At 43.7% G+C, this 19,536-nt stretch overlaps 1 protein-coding gene across 4 annotated transcripts in view; it reads left to right on the top strand.

Annotated features, from left to right (window-relative positions):
• The window catches only part of stxbp5a (syntaxin binding protein 5a (tomosyn)), an 84,119-nt gene that overhangs the window by 24,008 nt on the left and 40,575 nt on the right, over positions 1 to 19,536 (top strand). For all 4 annotated transcript variants that reach the window (XM_041958634.1, XM_041958633.1, XM_041958635.1 and 1 more), the window contains exons 3-4: positions 9,988 to 10,069; positions 12,417 to 12,517. In XM_041958634.1, coding sequence (XP_041814568.1) covers positions 9,988 to 10,069; positions 12,417 to 12,517 — 183 coding nt within the window. The remainder of the gene's footprint in view (positions 1 to 9,987; positions 10,070 to 12,416; positions 12,518 to 19,536) is intronic.

Genomic DNA, 19,536 nt, shown 5'->3' with positions numbered 1-19,536 from the left:
CCACACTCATGTAAATGAGACTATTAAATGGTTTGACAGTTGCAGCAGCAGAGCTAAACATCACACGTCTGCCCTCTCCAAGGTGATCAGGGTAGAGAGGCGTCCAGATTTGTAATACTAACCAAATACTCTCATATCTCTGTTGTCTATTCATGCAGCATCTCTCCCTCTCTGGTGAGTTCACTCGCTTCCTCTTTCTTCTGTCGCACTCTCTTTCTCATCCCTCCTCCTGTCCCGTTCTATTTCACCTCTTCCTCCCCTTTTTTTTACCCGTTCACATTTCTCATTTTCTCTCCTCTGCTATGCATGCTTCTGCTGGAGGGTTTGGCCACAAGCTGTTCTGCTGACTCAACATTTGTTCCCTCATAGTTTACCCCTTTACTCCCTCCCGCTTCCCTTCTATCTCATCCTCACACCCACCCTCCCCCTTTCCCGCCTTCGATCCCTACAGCCAGTGAATTTCCAAACCTCTCTCCTCCCTTTTATTCTACCCCTTCTCCCTCCCTCCCTCTGTCTCATCCCTTTTCAGATATTTTGCCTCACAGTGGCCGTACAGTAACTAGTGCTAACTTGTCCTGCTAAAATTAGATGATGTCCTGGGTTATTAACACCCTACTACTAGGCAGAACTGGCCATGCTCCAGAAACTAACAGTCCACATTATCCCTACAGCAATGGGGGGGTTACAGTTTTTACTGTGTATTACCACTGTGCCCGACGAGCCTGCGCTGGCTCCGTCCCAGACTAATTCATAGACAATATTTCTTAATCGAGCTGTGATTCTAGTACAACCCGCTACAGAGCCCTTTGTGTTTCAGCATTGTGCTCCACTGTAATCTTCACAGGTCAGTGAGGGAGATTATAAGAGCTCAAGAGGATGGGGGCTAGCCTGTGTCATTTTTTTCTTTAATACAAATCAGTATTCAGGTTAAAAGTTATCTGCGCGCTGTCATTAAGATCACACACGCGTCTGTTGGCAGTGTGTGATTTTGTAGGCACCTAAAACATGCCTGCGTGGTCCTCATTCTGCAGCCGTCTTACCTGCAAACTCAGAACGGACCTCATTTTTCATGTGAATTTGGATTACTGCAACGTTGAACCGCGCACCTCAGCAAATGGCCATTGTCAAGAATGTCATCGAGATGAATCTCGGGCACGGGGGCTGTAATAGATGTGTGTGTGTGTGTGTGTGTGTGCGGTTGTGTGTGTGTGTTGCAGTGCTTTCCAAGGTGAGCGTGTGGAAGCTGAGGCAGCGACAAATACTCAGCGGCCCCATCGCAGTTTAATTGTTTGGCTGCATAATAAATCAAATGTGTCAAGGGAGATTATTTATACAAGGACTGTGTTAAACAAATGAATCACCAGTTTGCTCATCTTTAGGTTTTTCTCAGTGTGTAACGGTGCCTCCGGATTGCGTTTGTGTTATTTTCTTGTGTTTCAGTATGATTGCATGGCAATGCTCGTGTGTCTTTTTTTTTTTTTTCCCATGTGTGACTCTGATATTCATGAGGCAGCGTGAGGCTCACGGCTTCCTCGTGCTCTGTGTCATTGATGTATTTGTTGCTAGCTGAGTGCTCTGGCAGAGGGAGGAGAAAGGGAAACATATGAACACAAAGAAGTCTTAGGGTCCCTTTAGAGCTGTGTGTAAATCTCTAGAAGTCGGAGGGCGAAGATCAGCGTCCGTAGAGCTTTGTAAGCTTGCGCTTGTGCACCAGCGCCTTGGTAGGATGCTAGTCATTGTTCCTGCTGTTGCTAAGCGACAGCTGAAAACCTGTTTTAAAGCACATTTTTGCTCAAGTTGAGATGTTTTCAAATCTCACTGACCGTTGTGCTGCTCAGCGAAAAAAAAAAACTGCCCTGTGCTGACCCTCTCTGTCCGAAGCATGTTCTTTTTTTTCCAAGCACCAATGTCAGCATTGTAAAGGGAGGTCCCTGGTGGACACGCAGGATATGCTTTCATCTCTACGGTGCTGTAAAGACGAAAAAAACACAGAGCATTGTTGACCTGAGGCGGGACATTTCCAAACGTACGCTTTGTGGCAAAGCCTGTAAGCAATACATAATAATTGGCAAAACAATAGCCTATTATTCAGCTGAGACATTGAAGGCATTTGCATCATGATTTGCCCTTTTAAATTTGGCACTGCAAAAATAAATAAATAAATAAAAACATGATCAAATGTGCCAAGTCAGGGTGAGGCGACAAAAGGCTGACTTAAGGAAGGCAGACCTAAGTGCCTGGTAATAGCCGCATGCGGGCCACAGAACAGGGCCGGATCATGGCCTGAAGGAATGGAGATGCAGCTCCCTCAGCAGCCTTTAAATTTGATGTAAACAGCCGCAGGCAGCTGGAGGGAATGCGGGAGATGGGTGACAAGGGAGCAATCAGGCAGGTTGAGGTCAAGGTGGGCTGCAGCATTAGCATTATGGATGATTTGTAGGATATCGCCTCCAAACGGGAGCTGAGTAATGTGTGGACAAGCAGCTGAGCCGGGACCTTCGTGGCTGTGGGTGAGGTGGGGGGTGGGGGTGGGGGGGCTCTTTGCAGCATTGTTGTCCAGGCTTATTCCTTTCTTAACTGCTGGGAAGGCATTCTTTCGCCCTGTCTTGGTCTTCCTCATTTCTTTTTCTTTTTCTCCCTCCCCATTTTTGCATTGCCTCCCTTCTGTTCCTTCCGTTTTCTGCCTCCCAACTTCCATCGCCTCATTGCTGCCTCCAGGTCCAGTGCAGTGCAGCTTGTTCCCCATGGTCCCGCCTCCCTCCCTGGCACAGTGATGTATGAGTGGCTAGCTTTGACGTCACTTCAGGGCCAACGTCATAGCAACTCAGTGCTCCCAGGCTTGCTCTTTCTGGTGCTTTCTCTCAGTGCCTCTCCCTTTTTTCCTTCTCCCCTTTATCTTCCGTTAATCACCGCTCTCTCCCTTTTTTTCCTCTTTCCTTCTCTCTCCCTCTGTGGTATCTCCCCAGTTTTACTGTTCCTTCTTCTCCATACCCATTTCTTTATCTCGTCTATCATTACCGCCCATCGCTCTGGCTCACGTTAAAACGTGCCCCTGCCTCTCTTCTTTGTCCACCCTCTGCCTTGTTCTCGCCCTCCTGGAGCTTTCTGTTCTCATCCTCCCCTCCATTTTTCTATTTATTCCTCTCGCAGACGTACAAATGTACAGAGGCACGACATGTTTGAGGTAAGCAGACAAGCAGCAAGCCAGCCCTCGTCTCATGTGAAATGCAGGCTCATCTCTATTCAATTACACTTATCAAGATCAACTCTATTCCTGGATAACACGGTTTCATAAAACCTGCAGTCTGCTTCCCACCGTACCCAGCCAATTCTCTCTGTGACAACTTTGCTTTGCCAGATGCCCGGTGACTCACCTTTATTTGTGAGGAAAGCTGCCTGTGGCTTTGACAAAAAATAAACATAGGAGGAGCAGCGGAAGAGTGCATTATCCGTCAACTTTGACTTCCAGAATAGCCTGGGAAGATTTCATCGGACTTGACAAGACATGAAGCTGACCCACTTTCTGCTCTCGCTCCCTGTCTTCCTCTCTTCTCCCATCTTCTTGTCTCGCCGCCTGCGGTCAGTCTGTCCACTTTTAGAATCTGCGCGGTGTGGCGGGATGGGCCTCGCTTGGTTAAAATGGGATGAGGAGCGCTCTTGTCAGCAACTGTGACACATCTCCTACTGAGCCTGTCCCGTGTGGATTGAGCCGAGGCACTGCGGAGTAACTCCGGGTCATGTTTGTTAAAACGCTGGAAAAAATGTGACTATGGCAGCTGAGATGTCGAGGAACTTTTGCTGTAAAGCGAGGCGTGTCTGAAGGTTCAGGAAAGGTCATGTATAGATTTTTTTTTAGGTTTATTTTATTTTGCTGGCAGACTTGGATGGAGCATTTTTGTTCTGCAGTTCGATATTGCTTGTCAGTCACAGTGGGGCTAGGAGTGTGCCATCTGTTTTTTTCTTCCAAGCAAACACGAGTGGCTCTGCAACAGTATAACAAAAAAAAAAAAAAAATGCATCACCTCTTCTGCACATGAGGATTTTTAGAGGTGTGTCAACATGTCTTCCCCTTTCGAGATAGTAGGAAATATTCAGTTCATGACATGCAGGCTAATGCACCTCCCATTTTGTTCAAGACTCATAGAAACCTATGATTGTGTTTATTATGGTCCCCCTGAGTCTTCTGCCCGTCTTTCCTTCTTGAATCCCGTGAAATATTTTGTCAGTGTTGTTATACCATGTCAAAAGCCAACGATATGAAAGCAACCCACAGAAATTGAAGTTATATTATTTCCCACCCTGGCGTGAAATCGAGGCAAAGACGCAGCCCCAGAGGAAACATGTATTTTATAGGAAGCACATTTGGACACAACAGCGGTAAACAGCTGCCCACCGGCGGAGGTTTCCAAAAACAAATGTAAAAGCTTTCATGCACCGGGTAAAGATTGAATTACCGTCACATATTGAGAGCAGCAGAAAGGGCATTCAAATAAATAACACAGACAGAGTGTTGCTTTTCAGATGGAGCAGTCCTTTCTCTGGTCACGCTATATAATAGTGTTTTACTGTTTTTGAGTCATGTGTTAATGATGAACTCCTCATTGGCAAATGATCATTTTCTGCTTTATCATAAACTAACTTAATGAACCATTTTGAAACAATTATTAGATAATTAGCTCAGATTTACAAATGACTGCCATTATTTTTAAATTACGGTAAACCTTTCCTATACATTAACTTGGATAGTCAGTCTGACTCCATCGTTAACGGCTGAGATGAACCTTCCTTCTGGCCACTTCTCATCTGAGAGAAACCTTTAGGTGAAATTTGTCCACAAATAAATGAAACTTTCAAGAGACATTTGTTGTCATGAATAGTTCAACATACAGTATGGGCTGCAAAGCCTCTGCATTGAATGTTTGATATATTATTTGTTAAAGATAAAAGAAGAGTCAAGTTTCCATTCAAATGTAATGCAAATTTTAACTAAATTTCCAGAAAATTGTCTCTTATATTTCTATTATTATGTGAATATTAGGAGATGGCTGCATTGAGGAAATAAAAAAATGGGTGCCATTAAAGCTGCACTAAGCAAAAATCTCTCTCTCTGCTGCCTCAGATCTGTTGAGCCCCTTCCCACTAAGCTTGTTCGAACGCTTGCAGAAGGAGTCGGTTGCCCTGCCAAATCCCATCCCTCACAGGGCCCGCTCTTCACGGCATGCCTCGGCAACACCCCGGCCCCTTCCGCCGTGACTCGTCTTCTTAAAGACGCCCCCTCCAGCACTTTGTGGCCACGGGGCAGAGAGCCCCAGGCTTCAGAGGCAAAGGCAGCGGCTTCTAACAATGAGATGAGAGGCTAGTACGCCACATGCAAACACACACAGACCACTGTCCGCGCTCAAGAGTTATTTCCCGCTGTTTGCCACTCGTTGGTAATTAGCAGCATGGCATCAAACATAAGAAGCGCGAAGCTCCATGTGGACCAGGATGTGTTCACACACGTGTTTTGTACTGCACGCTGTTGTGGGCAATGGTATTGGAAATTTATTGCATGTTTTCTGCAGGATTTTCCTCCGATGATGGCTATGTGAGTCTAGGCCTTCACCATCTGAAGGAACTTACATGTGCATCTGTATTTATAGAGCAGCCAGAAGGAAAGCCCTTCCTCTGAAATGACCTGTGATTGGATTTTCTAAAGCATGAAAAACAGAGCCAAGAGGATGCGCAGAAATCTAGTTTTCTCCCAGACCACTTGGATTACAATATGTTGAAAGGTTATTATGGAATTTTTTCCCAATGATATCAAAAATAAAAACCAACCACAGCTTTAAACCAAAGAGGAAGAGGCCGCAATGTGATGATGTAATTAATTTCCTCTCCAGTGGAAGCTTGTGTGATGTTTAAGTCACATGCTTCATAAATGTAAAGATTTCTTTGCTAAATCTCTCTGTTGCACGGTGTTGCATGTTCTTTTTACTGATGCACCAACTTTTCCACCTCAAAGCTCGGGTATTCTTTTGCAATATTTCAGCTGCTTTTTTCTTGAATTTTCTTCATTTTCGGTGAGGTTGTTTTATGCACGAACTGAAAATGTCCATAAAAATAAGTAAGTAAGTTGTGTAAACTATTCTGGTAGTGAAAGTGTCTCAATTCGAGGCATGTAAATGTAAAGAGAAAAATACAAAGCAGGGCTTTACTTCAGCTAAGGAACTTGTGAAATTCAGCCCATGGCCACAGTCTTTGTACACCTCTTAAAGCATCCAAGCTAAGTCTTCTCCCATTGGATTCAATGACTTGTTGTGGCCTGCTGCATTATTATGATAATTATTATGGCAACATTCACTTGAAACATGAACAAAAGCCATTTTTTCCCTCTTTGATGGATTGAATTTCTTTCGCAGGGTGTTTGTATGGTCACGTCTGTGTCAGTGTGTATGTGGCCTTCTTGATAATATGCTTGTGGGATGGCTGCCTCTCTTCAGAGAGAAGGCAATGTGAGCAGTTTAAAAAGCACAACCTTAAATCCTTCCCTCTCTCGTTCTGAGGCCCTGGAAGATTTGGTTGCCGGGCAACATTAGGAAAGAGTTTTCAATTAATTCATTTTGAGTTAGATGGACTGTGCTGCCGCCGGGCCCAAACCACGCTGACTAACACCACGCAGGTACAGTCACATGTATGAAGGTCACACAACAAACGATGCTCAACAGCTTTCTGTGCAGAGGTGAAACACACTGTGCAAACAGTGCTGCATTTTTATTTCTTAAATTAATTCACTATTTCCACAATTTAGGGACCATTCATTAAGTTACTGACAGTCAGTTCCAGTGATTACTTTCATGTGCAAGCAGTAATTCAATTGACACTTCAAGGTGGCAGACTACTTCTTATGTTTTGGCAAACAGCAGCGGTGCAGGCGGCACTTCCTCTCTCATCACTTTTCCCCCTCTGAGCTGGGAAACAATTAAAAACAACATAATTGAAGCTTTTGGGCTTACCTTGCATTATGATGCTCATTACATGAGCTGATCTAAGCTTGCTCTCCCTTACTTGCACATTTTGACCTACATGGACGTCAGCGTCCCTCTCCAAGTCTGTGACAGTTTGGCCAGCAGCAGTGTCCTCGAGGATCGCGGCCATACTAGGTCAAGTGGAGAGAGCATCGGGGTCCTCTGTCCTCATCCACTGGCTGTGACAGTGATCTGGTGTGTGCTGATGAGCTTTTTTGCCTCTCTCTTACTGTCAGACTACTTTGTATTTTTTCAATTTCCTGACATGTATCAAGCTCTAAACGTTGAATGTTGTTCAATGCAGTATATTTTTAGGAAGGTTGAAAGAGACACCTCTAACTACTGACTAATTACGTCTTTTCTGTGTCATGAAAGCCCCAAAAGATGCGTTATTCAATAGAACTGATGATGCAATATGGGTGGGAAATGAATGATATACAGTTAGAAATGAGTGTGCGTCGCACTCATCTGTGCAGCTGATCTGCTGTTAGCAAGACATTGAATTTATCTAATCACAGAGAAGCCTACACTGCAACAAACCAACTGACACGATGTTGTTAATGGAAGGAATGACTTAATGTATTACTTTTGCTGAATTTACAAGTGGGGACAAATAATTCAGAACTTGTCTTGAACAGCACTTCACAGAGTTTAGAAAGTTTCCCCTAACTGAACAACTCACAAAACTTTGATTTTTTTAAGGGAGTCTGGGCTGATTTGCCGCCACCTGAAATGACCAAAGTGCAGGTTTTGCTTTGGAGGACAGAGATCCTCAGAGTTTCAAGCCTGTGAGCCATCAAGATGGCGTTGGCTGACTCAAATGTCATACAGGGTGGAGCTGGTAGATTTCACCTGGTCAGAGCACCACTGTTTCAGGGCTATAGTGCTTTAATTGCCTGTCTAGGACGGGGAGGGCAAAGCTTAATCCACATGAAGAGTTGAGGGACGGCTTTCCAGGCAGCGCAGAGGCTACTATATCACACCTCAATCTGGTTGACGGGTCCTAGCATGTGCTCTGCTGGGATTTAAGACTGATGGTCAGCCCTCTCTCATAGATCTGGTTGGATTGAGGACCATGAGATCCAGGGCCTCCATATATCATCTAGAGCAACCTGAGTGATTTACAGCACTCAATAGATAATAACAAATGTGAATTCAAGATTGTTAACCTTCATCTCACAAATCTACATTGAATGTTTAGTCTCTTTTTGCTCTGTTTTGGACTCCAGTGGGTTATTAGAGGCCCTTTCAGCCCCTTTGGTGATATGAACCATTGTTAATATAAAAATACTGATTATAGTTATATTAAGCACAACCCTGACCATGCTTTCACACAGGACCTTGTTGTCAATTATAACTATAAACAAAATAGGAGCCACCGACTGTAGATTAACATGATGGACCAAATTATTTGAACTGTGAAGGAGAGGAGATGAAAATACACACATGATAGGTTTGTTTGTTTCCTTCTGCTCAGGAGGGGAAGGAGGCTTTTGGCCGTGTGTTGATGCTGTGGCTTTTTTCATTGGGATGGTCACAACACACCTCAGGAATGATTACATGCATTACACCCTAATAAATTACACTGGTGCCTGTCTGGGCACTGAAGGCGCACCTTGCACCGTGGGAGAGGAGGACTTGATTATTGGTGTTTGAATTAAAGTCTTTGGTGGGCTCTGCTTGTTCTGCTCTCGCTGCCTCCGTCATTGCCAGCATGTGATGCTGCTTCGTCCGCTTCCCCTCAGTCTTTCTCCGTTATTCTCTGTGCTTTCTCTGTTTTCTATGCAGCTGCATGATAAGTCCTCTTATAATGTTTAATTAGCCTGCATTCACAAGTCACTGCCTGGTTCAAATCTTGTTTTAGTTGTACACCACTGCGGGCAATTTACAGTCGTTGGTCACCACCCCCCCTCCCTGACACACACACACAAACACAAACACACAAACACACACTCACACACACATTAATGATGAGCAATAGTGTCGTCCCCAGGGTGTTACACCTCTATGTGCCCCCTGTATGAAAAATTGCCACCCCCACCTTAGCCCTGAGAGTCATGGAAAGAATGAATGGATATAATCAGTAAGCTCACCCATTCACTCTCCCCAGGAAGAGAAGCTTATTATTCTCTGTCAGTCCCTTCTCCTTCCCCTCTTTCTCTCTTCTTTCTCCCAGCTTCCATCCTTCAGCCCCTCTCTGCCTGTTTTCTCTCTCCTCTGCATCTTTTATCGCCGTTGTCGATCTCTGTTTAACCGTATCCTCGCTCTCTCTCCCTCCCCGCTATTATTTTCTCATCTGCTCACATAATGTCCACCTCTTCTCTGCTGATTCAGTTTCTGTATATTTAAATATCTGAATCCCCCCCTTCCATTTTCTCCCCCTCAGTCCTGTTACAGTTTTCTTCCTTTGCTGCAGCACTGCCGATGGCCCCCTCTATCTCTCTATTCCTTGCATATTCCATACTACTGCTTCTGTAACACTAATCATCTTTGGTTCAGTATTTCCAAGTCGTTGTGAATGCCTGAATTGCATACTGGTGTAGTGCCCCCTGGAAAAACTATGGTGTATGATTGTGGACACATACTAAGGATTTGGACAGTTACGTTGTTTTTTAAAAAGAATGCGTTTCACAGGCAAGTGTGGAGTCAGAAAGCCCTACAACGCAAGGATCTTTCCTTGTTGTAGGTGATGAATATGTTCAAGCTCTGTCGGTAGACCATAAAAATGTCACTGTGGATATTCCATTTTCCCCTTCCTTGCAGGTAGCCATTTAGCAGATGTCAGGACCTTTGAATCAGGTGCAGCGAGGAGCAAATGACCTTCAAATGCTGAGACACTTGTCATGGGCTGCAGTAGCTTTGAGGGGGAAAAAAAAGGCGCCTCATGCATATACGGTGCAATGCAAACTGTGCTGCCTGCACAAACAAACAAAAAAACCTCATGCCGGCACTGTACGTTCCTTAACTGATAACCTTTTAGGTTTGGTCGTCCAGGTGTGGAGTGTTACTGTCAGCACGAGAGCGGAGCGGCCGTCATCCAGCTACAGTTTCTCATCAATGAGGTAGGTCCAAAAAACACGAGTCAGCACGCTGCTCTATTACTCCTGTGAGGCATCTGCACTCACCAGTAAGACCATTGCTGTCTTACAAAGCTGAAGACAGGTAACTGGTTGGGTAATAGTGTTATTGGAAAACACATATTCCTATCTCACCCTAATGTTCTACTTTAGTCTATAAAAAAGTCCACTCTGCTGTATGTCATTTAATAAGACTTAGGGGCTGATTCATGAATGCTCATCCCTGGTAATCGCATTTCACGCCTTAAAACGTTCAAAAAGTAGTTCCTGCTGTGTGCTGTTGTAGGGAAGGGTGTATGGATGATCACGTTGGTAGTGTGGGAGTAACTCACTGCTCCTATCTGCTAATCTCCCTCTACTTCTTCCATATTTTTTCACAGCCAGATGTTATCTTCTTTTTATGCTTCTGTACCGGCAGTAGAATCACTCATGTGACCAAATTCCTGTGAAACAACTAGCACTGGGTAACAATCTTCAGCACTTTTTTTTATTGCTCATGTTGTCTTCAAAGCATTGAGCATTTTAAACTGTTTAAAGCAGGGGTCACCAACCTTTTTGAAACTAAGAGCTACTTCAAGGGCACTGAGTAATGCAAAGGGCTACCACTTTGATAATACACTTCTGAAATAACAAAGTTACAGTGTACCTTTAATTTTATATTATTATTAGCTTTTGTGACATGTACTGAAGTGTCTCTCCACGTTGTGCCGCTTAGCCGCCGCCACAGTCGAGTCTAATGAGACACACGCAGTTTTCTTTCACGTTAGTAAAAAAGAACTCTTCCTCCCATTCACTGTGTGAGTTTTCTTCCTTTTTTCTGCCATGTTTTTGTGGGTAGAAAAATCTTTGCAGCGCTCACGAGCTCATCTCAGCAAAGCTGGTTTGTCATGCGCACTAGACTGACCTCCGACCCATACTACGTCAGAATTCGTATATTAAACTTTTTTTATGATATACATTTTTTTTACGTTTTATGTATTACATTTATCACTGTAAATGTACTTCAAAAAGAATAGCAACACAATTAAATAAAATTTTAGACAGAGCTAATTCGTGATTAGTGCTATTTTTAGAACTGGCCTACGGGCGACTGATGTGGATGCTGCGGGTGACCTGGTGCATCAACAGCTGGCGATAGTGACGCCTTGAGGACTTTTTAATTGAAGATCCAGTGTGTAGGATTTAGCGACATCTTGCAGTGAGGTTGGAGATTGCATCCAGCTGAATATCTGCCACCTCACCCTCCCCTGTGGCTGTGAAAAGTGCAAAAGGCCCTCTGTAGAGCCATTGTTTAGTTTGTCCATCCTGAGCTACTGTAGAAACATGGCGGTGCAACATAGCGGCCTCAGTGGAAGAGGACTGTGCTCCCTCTGTAGATATAAACAGCTCATTCTAACATAATGGAAAACAATGCTTATTATCAGGTTATTACGCACATAATTAGGAATATTACATTCCATTTCTGCCAATAGATCCCTCTAAATTATATTCACTTAATTAAAAAAAATAATTAAAAAAGGGGTACCGAATGCTAAAACTTTCAACAAGTAAAATTCATTTGAATTAATTTTCTATATTCACTTACAATGTTTGAGATTTCTTGGTTCTTTCACAGTTTTTGACGGTGCTCAAGGGTGTTGTTGATTTCATCGCTGAACAGCAGCAGCGTTGAAAGTGTTTGGGTTTTTTTTAGACAGCCTATCAACCTCTTTGAAAGCACGTTGTACAGGATCTACGTTGCGTAACTTTTGCATTTGTCCTTTCGGAAAATTGGAGAAAATCATAGATGTGAATCAGTCCACAACTCGCCCAACCCTGACTGGGCAATCGCTCAGCTAAAATAGGCAGTTCTGTCTACGTCATGTTAAGCCACCGCAGGCAGTAAACCTAAAGGCCACAGGGACAGTCCTGTAGCATTTTGTGTGGTAGTGTTGGCTGGAAACATGCTATGAGTTCTGAATACCTACAGCACTTTCTGATTCGTATGGAAAAAGCGTGAGTTTGATTTACGTCACATTTATGAGAATTGTGGTATTTCATGCTTAGTTGTGTGTGCGTCTTTGTGACTGTGACTCAGCAGCTCAAACAAACCCACAGGGAGATTGAGACGACTTTTAATGCCTCCTACATGCACACACACACACACACACTCATATATACATCTTATGAATCATCATTGTTACCTGGGAGAAAGCTGCCTGATGCAAAGTTTCCAGGGACTGCAGTCTGACGCACGCATGTCATGTTCACAGAGGAAATAGGCAGCCTGTACATTTGTTCGTGGACGTTTCTGTTTTAACACACATGTCCGCGGCGCCCTCTGTTCTGACAGGGAGCGCTGGTGAGTGCCCTGGCTGACGACAGCGTTCACCTGTGGAACCTGAGGCAGAAGAGACCAGCCATCCTCCACTCCCTCAAGTTCAACAGAGAGAGGTAAGAGGTGCACACATGACGTCTGCCAAGTCGATGTGTCCGTCCTGCCACCACTCTCCTCCTCCTCCTCCTCTTTTTCTCTCTGTTTGCTCCTCTCTCTTGTCAGTTGGGCCCTCACACTTGCTCTGGTGCGACATGAACTGTGTCCTTCCGAGCAGGGGCAGTGTCACAGTTTGCTGCCTGTGTGGTCTGTCGGTTTTCACTGACTGTCACACTGTATGCAAACAGACGGCGTTTCATTTGGCAAACGGCTCGGCGCGCTTGCAAAACTGTGCACAGGGCAAAGGAGGTGACGGAGAGGGTGATGCGCTCTCTCTCTCTCTCTCTGTTTCTCTCTGTTGGTCTCTAACTGAACACTCATTATTTGGGTCACTTACTCTGCCTTTGAGGCTTTTCCATCACTGGGGCACAGGTGTGAACCTACCCAAACACCTGAAGGTTTACACTGGCAGGTTATTACACACACACACACACAAACAGAACATTAACACACAGGCAATTAATACACACAGCCGCGCACACTTGTACATGTACACAAATGCACCCGCTTGAGATGGTGTGTGAAATTAAAACTTCAGAGATTCAGATGCATCTGATGATCATTATGGGACATACAAATACAAAGCCTACCGCATGATGAGGCTGAAATCCTCAGATATGAGGTCCGTTAGGAAGCAGAGTAGTGAATTTGCATTTTCAGTCTGTTATCTGTGCCAGTTTTAAAGCTTACCATAACTTTTTAGATGGCTTTCAGGGCAGTCAGGTGATTCCATTAATTTTAGAGGGCTATGAACATCAACTAGCAGATAGCTGAAATGTACTTGAGATAAATAACACACCTCCTCCTCCTACTCTCTGTAGCCCTGAATTTCCTGTCACTCCTCTACTTTCCACTATGAATTAAAAAGTTGCTATATGTGGTTACGCAGTTAGCAGCAGGGAATATTTTCAAGACTCTCCTTGATGCTGCATCAAGGACAATTCAATATCCTAGAACTTGGCAAAGTAAAAAAGCATTGGATTAGTTCAGGTATCGGCTAATTTCATTCAGAAGACAAACTAGCGGGCGCGTATGATGTGAGGATATTGAGGTTAATGCTTTTCAGTCCGAAAACTCAGTATTACATGAGGATAACATAATTTTGCAATGAAGAAATAAATAATCAAAGGTTGCAAAATGTTTATTGTGACGCATTGAAATGGCAAAAAATAATAGTCGAATGAAAGAAACTGAATCAAGCTAAGTATGCTTTGACAAAGTCCTGTTGGTATGATTTACAGTATAGATATAAAGTCATAAAATCATCCTTCCAAAATCAATTTTCATCACTTGCAAGTTCTGAGATACAAGATGAGTGTTGTGCAGAATCACCTCACCTCAAGGAAGTTGGTGTCCACTGTCTCCTTCAATCACACACGCAGCGATTACCCATCAGAGCCAATCATATCATTGGCCAGTGATCTGCCACCGTGAAAAGTGGCGAATGGGTTAAACGTCAGAGCCAATGATCTGAGACGGCGGTGATGTGATGGACAGGTGGCCGGCAGCGGCTTTTAGGGCGCGTTGTGTTCTTGCGGAGGCGCTTGACCGCCTCTGACATTTAGTAAGCGCCGCCGTCCAACGCAACGACCTCGGGACACGGCAAGAGAGAGGAGCGGAGAAGGACTGCATCTGAAGAGATGTCAGGATGGGAAGGAGGAGCTGCAAAGTCATTGGAGACATTTGGAAGTTAAAGTCAAGCAGTGGCACAAATTGGAAGAAGCAGAAGAAGAAGCTTGCGAGGAAGAGTAGTTCAAGAATTTGAGAAAAGGAATGAGATGGAGGAGCAGGCAATGCGTGCAGGTGGAGGGCTTGAGAGGGACCATGCATCCCACTCCTCATTCCCTGTTCTCATCCCATTAAAATTTCAAGAGGACCAATGCTGGCTTTCAGTTCTCATCCACACATAATGCGTAAGACACGGATGGAGAAAATGCAAATACAGCACCGGTGCCTCATGCGTGAGAACGTCTTAGGAGTTTATCTGAGCATTAGATCTCAGATGTCTATACCAGACGCTTTGCTCTGTGTGTGCACGGGACAGCTTGGAATCACTCAACCTTATCAAAACCAGTTTGCATCTTCTCCACCAGCTTTCTCGTTTCCTCCCACAGCCAGAAGACATACAGCTCAGGTCGGCTGGAAGCTTCTGGCCATAAGTGTGAATGTGTTTGTCTTCTATGTGTGTTCAGTGCAGCGCGCACCAGCTGTGCATCATTTGACGCCGGTGTTATATAGGCAGGAGAAGCAGTCAAAGGATGCTGGGAAATCATTATCCTGACATGTTGACGGGCATCAACCCATACACATCAAGGCCTGACCTCTGTATGGGCTTACATACAGAATAATGGGCGCAGGGAATTGAAGCATGTCATACATTGTCATACGTGTTGCCCTGTAGCCCTGCAACAAACTGCCAACCTGTCAAGGGTATTCCAATGACTTTTGCCGATACACGCTGGGACTGGATGTGTAGGCATTCAAATAATAACATTTTACATTAACTTGTGATCAGCTCACACCTCTTGACGTGCATGGAACAGGTAGTTGTATCATCTACTCACCTACGAACTGGCTTAAAACCAGCCATACGCTGTGCTTTTCATGCAGTTATGTCCAACAAATTCTATAACAAATGCTAATTCAGTGTAGCATTAAAAAAAGTCCTACTTGGCAGCCTACTTTTTCCTTTAGCACTTTATTCAAACAGCAGAGAAATGCTTTATTTGAAAGGTAATTGTGTCTTATATTGGTATTGAAATTTGTTCAAGCGTTCAAGATCAGCACTCACTTTATTTCTGTGAACTGATACACAACTCTGCAGTCCTCCATAGCTATTATTATAATAGTTGCCCCAAAGGAGCAACCTCCAAAGTTAATGTGACCATCAGGGTTTTGTGGTTGTGCTTGTCTTTTCAGCTTCCGTATCGCACAGTTTAGCCAAGTGTCTCGCACTGTGATAAGCTTCTAAGATCTCCTCTGGCTACAAATAGCTTTCTGCTTTGTTTAATCTTATAAAAGGTATGCACAGCGTTGTTACATCAGGTTTCCAAATTGCTGTGAGATGATCACAGTTTGTGTCATATTAAGGTAAGGGTGACCGTCGAAGTGAAGCCAGGAAACAGTGTAGGTGGTCTTTAAGAGAGCCACATTGCTGGATTGAATCAGACAGATCTGTAAAAAGTCTTAGTCACCCCCTGCCGCTTTATCCCATCTCCCAGTTTTTACCTTTGCTCCTTTGTTTTTCCCCTCTCTCAATGGTTGTTCAGAGCTTGACTTTAGCTTGTCAGGGTGTGGAGGACAAGGTGGCCATTTCCTCCATCAACAAAAGCACAGTCACCCAACCAGAACTGCCACGACAGCCTCCTAACAGGGTGCAACTGAATAAAGAGAAACGACAGCCTGTCACAAGCCAAAGGAAATGTTCATGTTCAAACTGACCCAAATGCTGCCAAGTATATCATTAACCACAGAGGTTCACATTGAAAAATGTCATTGTCTTGGTAGGACTATTCACCTGTATTTTAAGAAGTAGTTCTAATTTTGTGAAACCTACCAAATCGCTTTCTTGCTGTGAGGTAGATGAGAAGCACTTTCATGTCTGCGCGTTAGCCATGGAGCTAAAGCCCAGATTGAGTTAGCTTGTCTTAGCGTACAGACTGGAAGCAGGGGAAAGCTTGGTTCTCGCCAGTGTTCAAAAATATGGCCACCAACAGCTTAAAATCTTCTAATTAACACATCAATTTAATTCCTACACAGACTAAAACTTAAACATGAACGTTTGTAGTTTTAGAAAGAGTTACGTAGCATAACAAACGAATGTATCTGTCCATACTGCACTTAGCGCAGAGCCTCTGCTGGTGGTGGTAAAACTCTGAGAAGTAACTCTGAAAAGTGTTTAAGTCCCTATAAAATCCCAAATTCTTGTTTTTTCATTTAAACTTGTGTACACAAACAAGATACAGTGTGTTAATTAGTAAACTTTAAAGGTGCAAGTACTTTTTTAAGTTTGGAGAAGCCCCTAGCTGTTTCCTCCCGCTAAGCTAGGCTAATTGCGTTCTGGCTCCATACAGATATGAGAGTAGTATCGATTTCCTCATCTAATTCTTGGCAAGAAAGTTATTAAGTGTATTTATTTTAGAATGTGTTATTTAGTTAATGGCTCTCTTGCTAGTGACATCTTTCTTTATGCCTGCTAGCATCAAAAACGTAAGTGTTATTTTGCTTTTACTGTTAACAAGGTAAGAATAAAATAGAAAAATAAATCAGATCTAAAAGTGCCTGTCTTTTATGACTTTTGTCACATTTATTTTCAACATTATTAGAAGCCTTTTGAAATGGCTTCTTATCATCTGAGGGCCCATTCCAATACTCCTTCCTTTCCCACCTTCCTTGCTTCTTCTCTCCTTCCTTCCCCGGATCAGAATTTGAGTTGATGGGTGAAAGCAGTGTTGCAGAAAGCCCTCCAGCGTCAGCATCCATTCACATCGGATCACAGACACTAGGAGAGAGGAGAGAACGGAGGAGAGGAGGATTTGAGACAGACTGGGCCTCAGCCAGAGAGCAGTGAGTCAGTCTGTGGGTAGGAGTGTGGGGATGGAGGGAGCGCAAAAGAAATCCTGCCGAGTCATTCTGGCGTAGGATGCTCTCGTCACCTCCTGGCCTCACAGGAATGCACTGCAGATGTGGATGCTATGGCCAATGCAGGGTGATATGATGGGAGATAATAAGAGGGGGGAGCCAGGGTCGCCACACATAAATGCACACACACCAGTATACATACAACACGAATGAAACCTGATCGTTCCACTTTTATTTCAGTCAGATTTTTATATGATTTTGTTTCTATCAAAACAATGACTTATTGTGTTCTTGATGTATTTGAGTTGAGCTGCTCCAATCTGTGCCTCTGGAAGCTGATCAGAGTTGAGGTTTAAATTTAGCTCACATCTCAGGTTTGATCCCAGCAGGAGTTGCTACCTGTCTTTTTTTTGAAAGAGATGCTAAAACCTTAAAATATCTCCTTAGTAGTTTTCTGATGTTGGTAGTGTATTAAGTAAATGATTTAAAGAATTTGGCCGATTAGAGTTTACTCAGAGATCTTGGACTGATTAAGGTTGTTGCCAGGCTGTTGAGCTTGGGTTATTCCCTCCAGAGAGCTTTGTTCCTGTCTCCCTTTTCTTTCCAACTTAACCTTCAAACTGTGCAGATGCATGATTTAAAAAAAAAACTGTGAAGGTGAATTAGCGTCTGCATTGTTTTAATTATGACAAAGGAGCAGGCTTGGATTGATTTTTTGCAGGTGCTCTGTGTGTGTATAGCAGAAACCGAGTGTGAAAGTGCCCGAGAGTTTGCCGAAGAGGCAGTCTATGCGTGTGTGTGTTTGTATGTGTGTGCGCAGTGTGTTATCAGATTAGATTCTTCTTAATTGAGACCCTGTGGGAAGATTGGGGTCTCTGGCCTCCTAGATTAGAACAAACCTTTCCATCCAGTCTGGGGCTTTGCCAAAATGGATACTGTATGTCACTTACTACTATTGAATTTGTGTTTTCTTATTTCAACAGTGGCCATTTTCCGAACATCTAAAGGCTATTTAACATTTTAATAAACTTTCTTAGTTAGTTAGTTAGTTGTCATCTACGTTGTTTTTGTCCGACAACGCCGAAAGGAATATCTGCACTTTCAGTTACTCTAAAACTCTGTATGTTCTGATCCTTTTGCACAAAAATATCCAGCTTTACTGGTACAGTTTTGATTACTTTACAGTATATGACAAGTATTATATTTTGAAGCATGATCAGCCTTCATGCTGTACTCTGCCATTGTTGTGCACACCAGCGTAGTTCTTGAATTAATATGTTTCGATGCATTATAGTTGCACATCATTTTAAAAGTCAGTCAGCTTTATATTATGAGTTCTCTCTTTTGCTGCAGCAGTGACACACTCATTAAAGGAGCCAAATCATGTTTTTGTACCCTATTACATTATTGTCTACTCAGCCATGCAGCAGTTTTGGTCAGTGCTTTGCTCAAGGGCATTTTAATAAAAGTTGTTCAGAATCACTAGATCAAGGCAGTTTAGATTAAAGTATTCTAACTGCTGTCTTTCTACTGACAGGCAGGTTCAGATTACTCCATTTGTAGCAATAATCCTCTTTGATAGGAACATCACATAAAACCATGCATTACAAATGATGATTTTCTAAAGTAACCCCCTCTCCCCAATTAATTTGCAGTGAAGCATGCTCTCAAACGTCTAGCCCACGGTGCAGTTAGCCTCAGAGTTGTGTGTGTGGCAGGCGTCTGTCATTTCTGAGGCAATGTGTTTGGCCCTGAGCCTGCAAGCTGGCAGCCGCCTTTGTGTGTCGTGACCACTCGAAGCTGGAGATTTCACCAGGAGACACGTGCGTGCACAGCAAGTGTGAACACAGTGACGCACACGCTTGCACAAACAGTTGGGTGCATATTTACATGCACACAGATGCAGAGAGAAACGGACACACACACACACGCAGGCATACACACTTCTAAACTGCGAGCAAATTTGTATAATTATGCTCCTGACGCTGCCTTCCAGTTGGCCCTCTCATGCTGGCCCTTGGAGCACTTGATCTAACTGATCAAGCTTGTGTGTGTGTGCGCGTACAGATCGAACACATTTATATACAGCATGCATTTACATACATGCATGTGCACTTGCACAAACACGAGCATGTACAGGCACATCAGTACAGAGACAAACAGACATTCATGCACGCAGTGTATTTTACAAAAGCAGCACACCCAGCCCTTATATGCATAAATGAGGCACATCTGCTTGTGCAGATGGAAACTGACATTAAATCCAGTAGACAGGCTGCCTACTGGATATGAGGACGCCACAAGTTGTCATGAAAAGTCATGTAGCTCTTAGTCATCTTGCCTGGTTAAGTGAGTCTGCACGAGTGTGTGCATTTCAGTTATCAACTGCCCATGCACT

The sequence above is a fragment of the Chelmon rostratus genome, chromosome 18 (genome assembly GCF_017976325.1).
Source record: "Chelmon rostratus isolate fCheRos1 chromosome 18, fCheRos1.pri, whole genome shotgun sequence".
NCBI classification, from domain to species: Eukaryota; Metazoa; Chordata; class Actinopteri; order Chaetodontiformes; family Chaetodontidae; genus Chelmon; species Chelmon rostratus.
The sequence above is the reverse complement of the archived record's forward strand: the minus strand, read 5'-3'. Positions and strand labels throughout refer to the sequence as shown.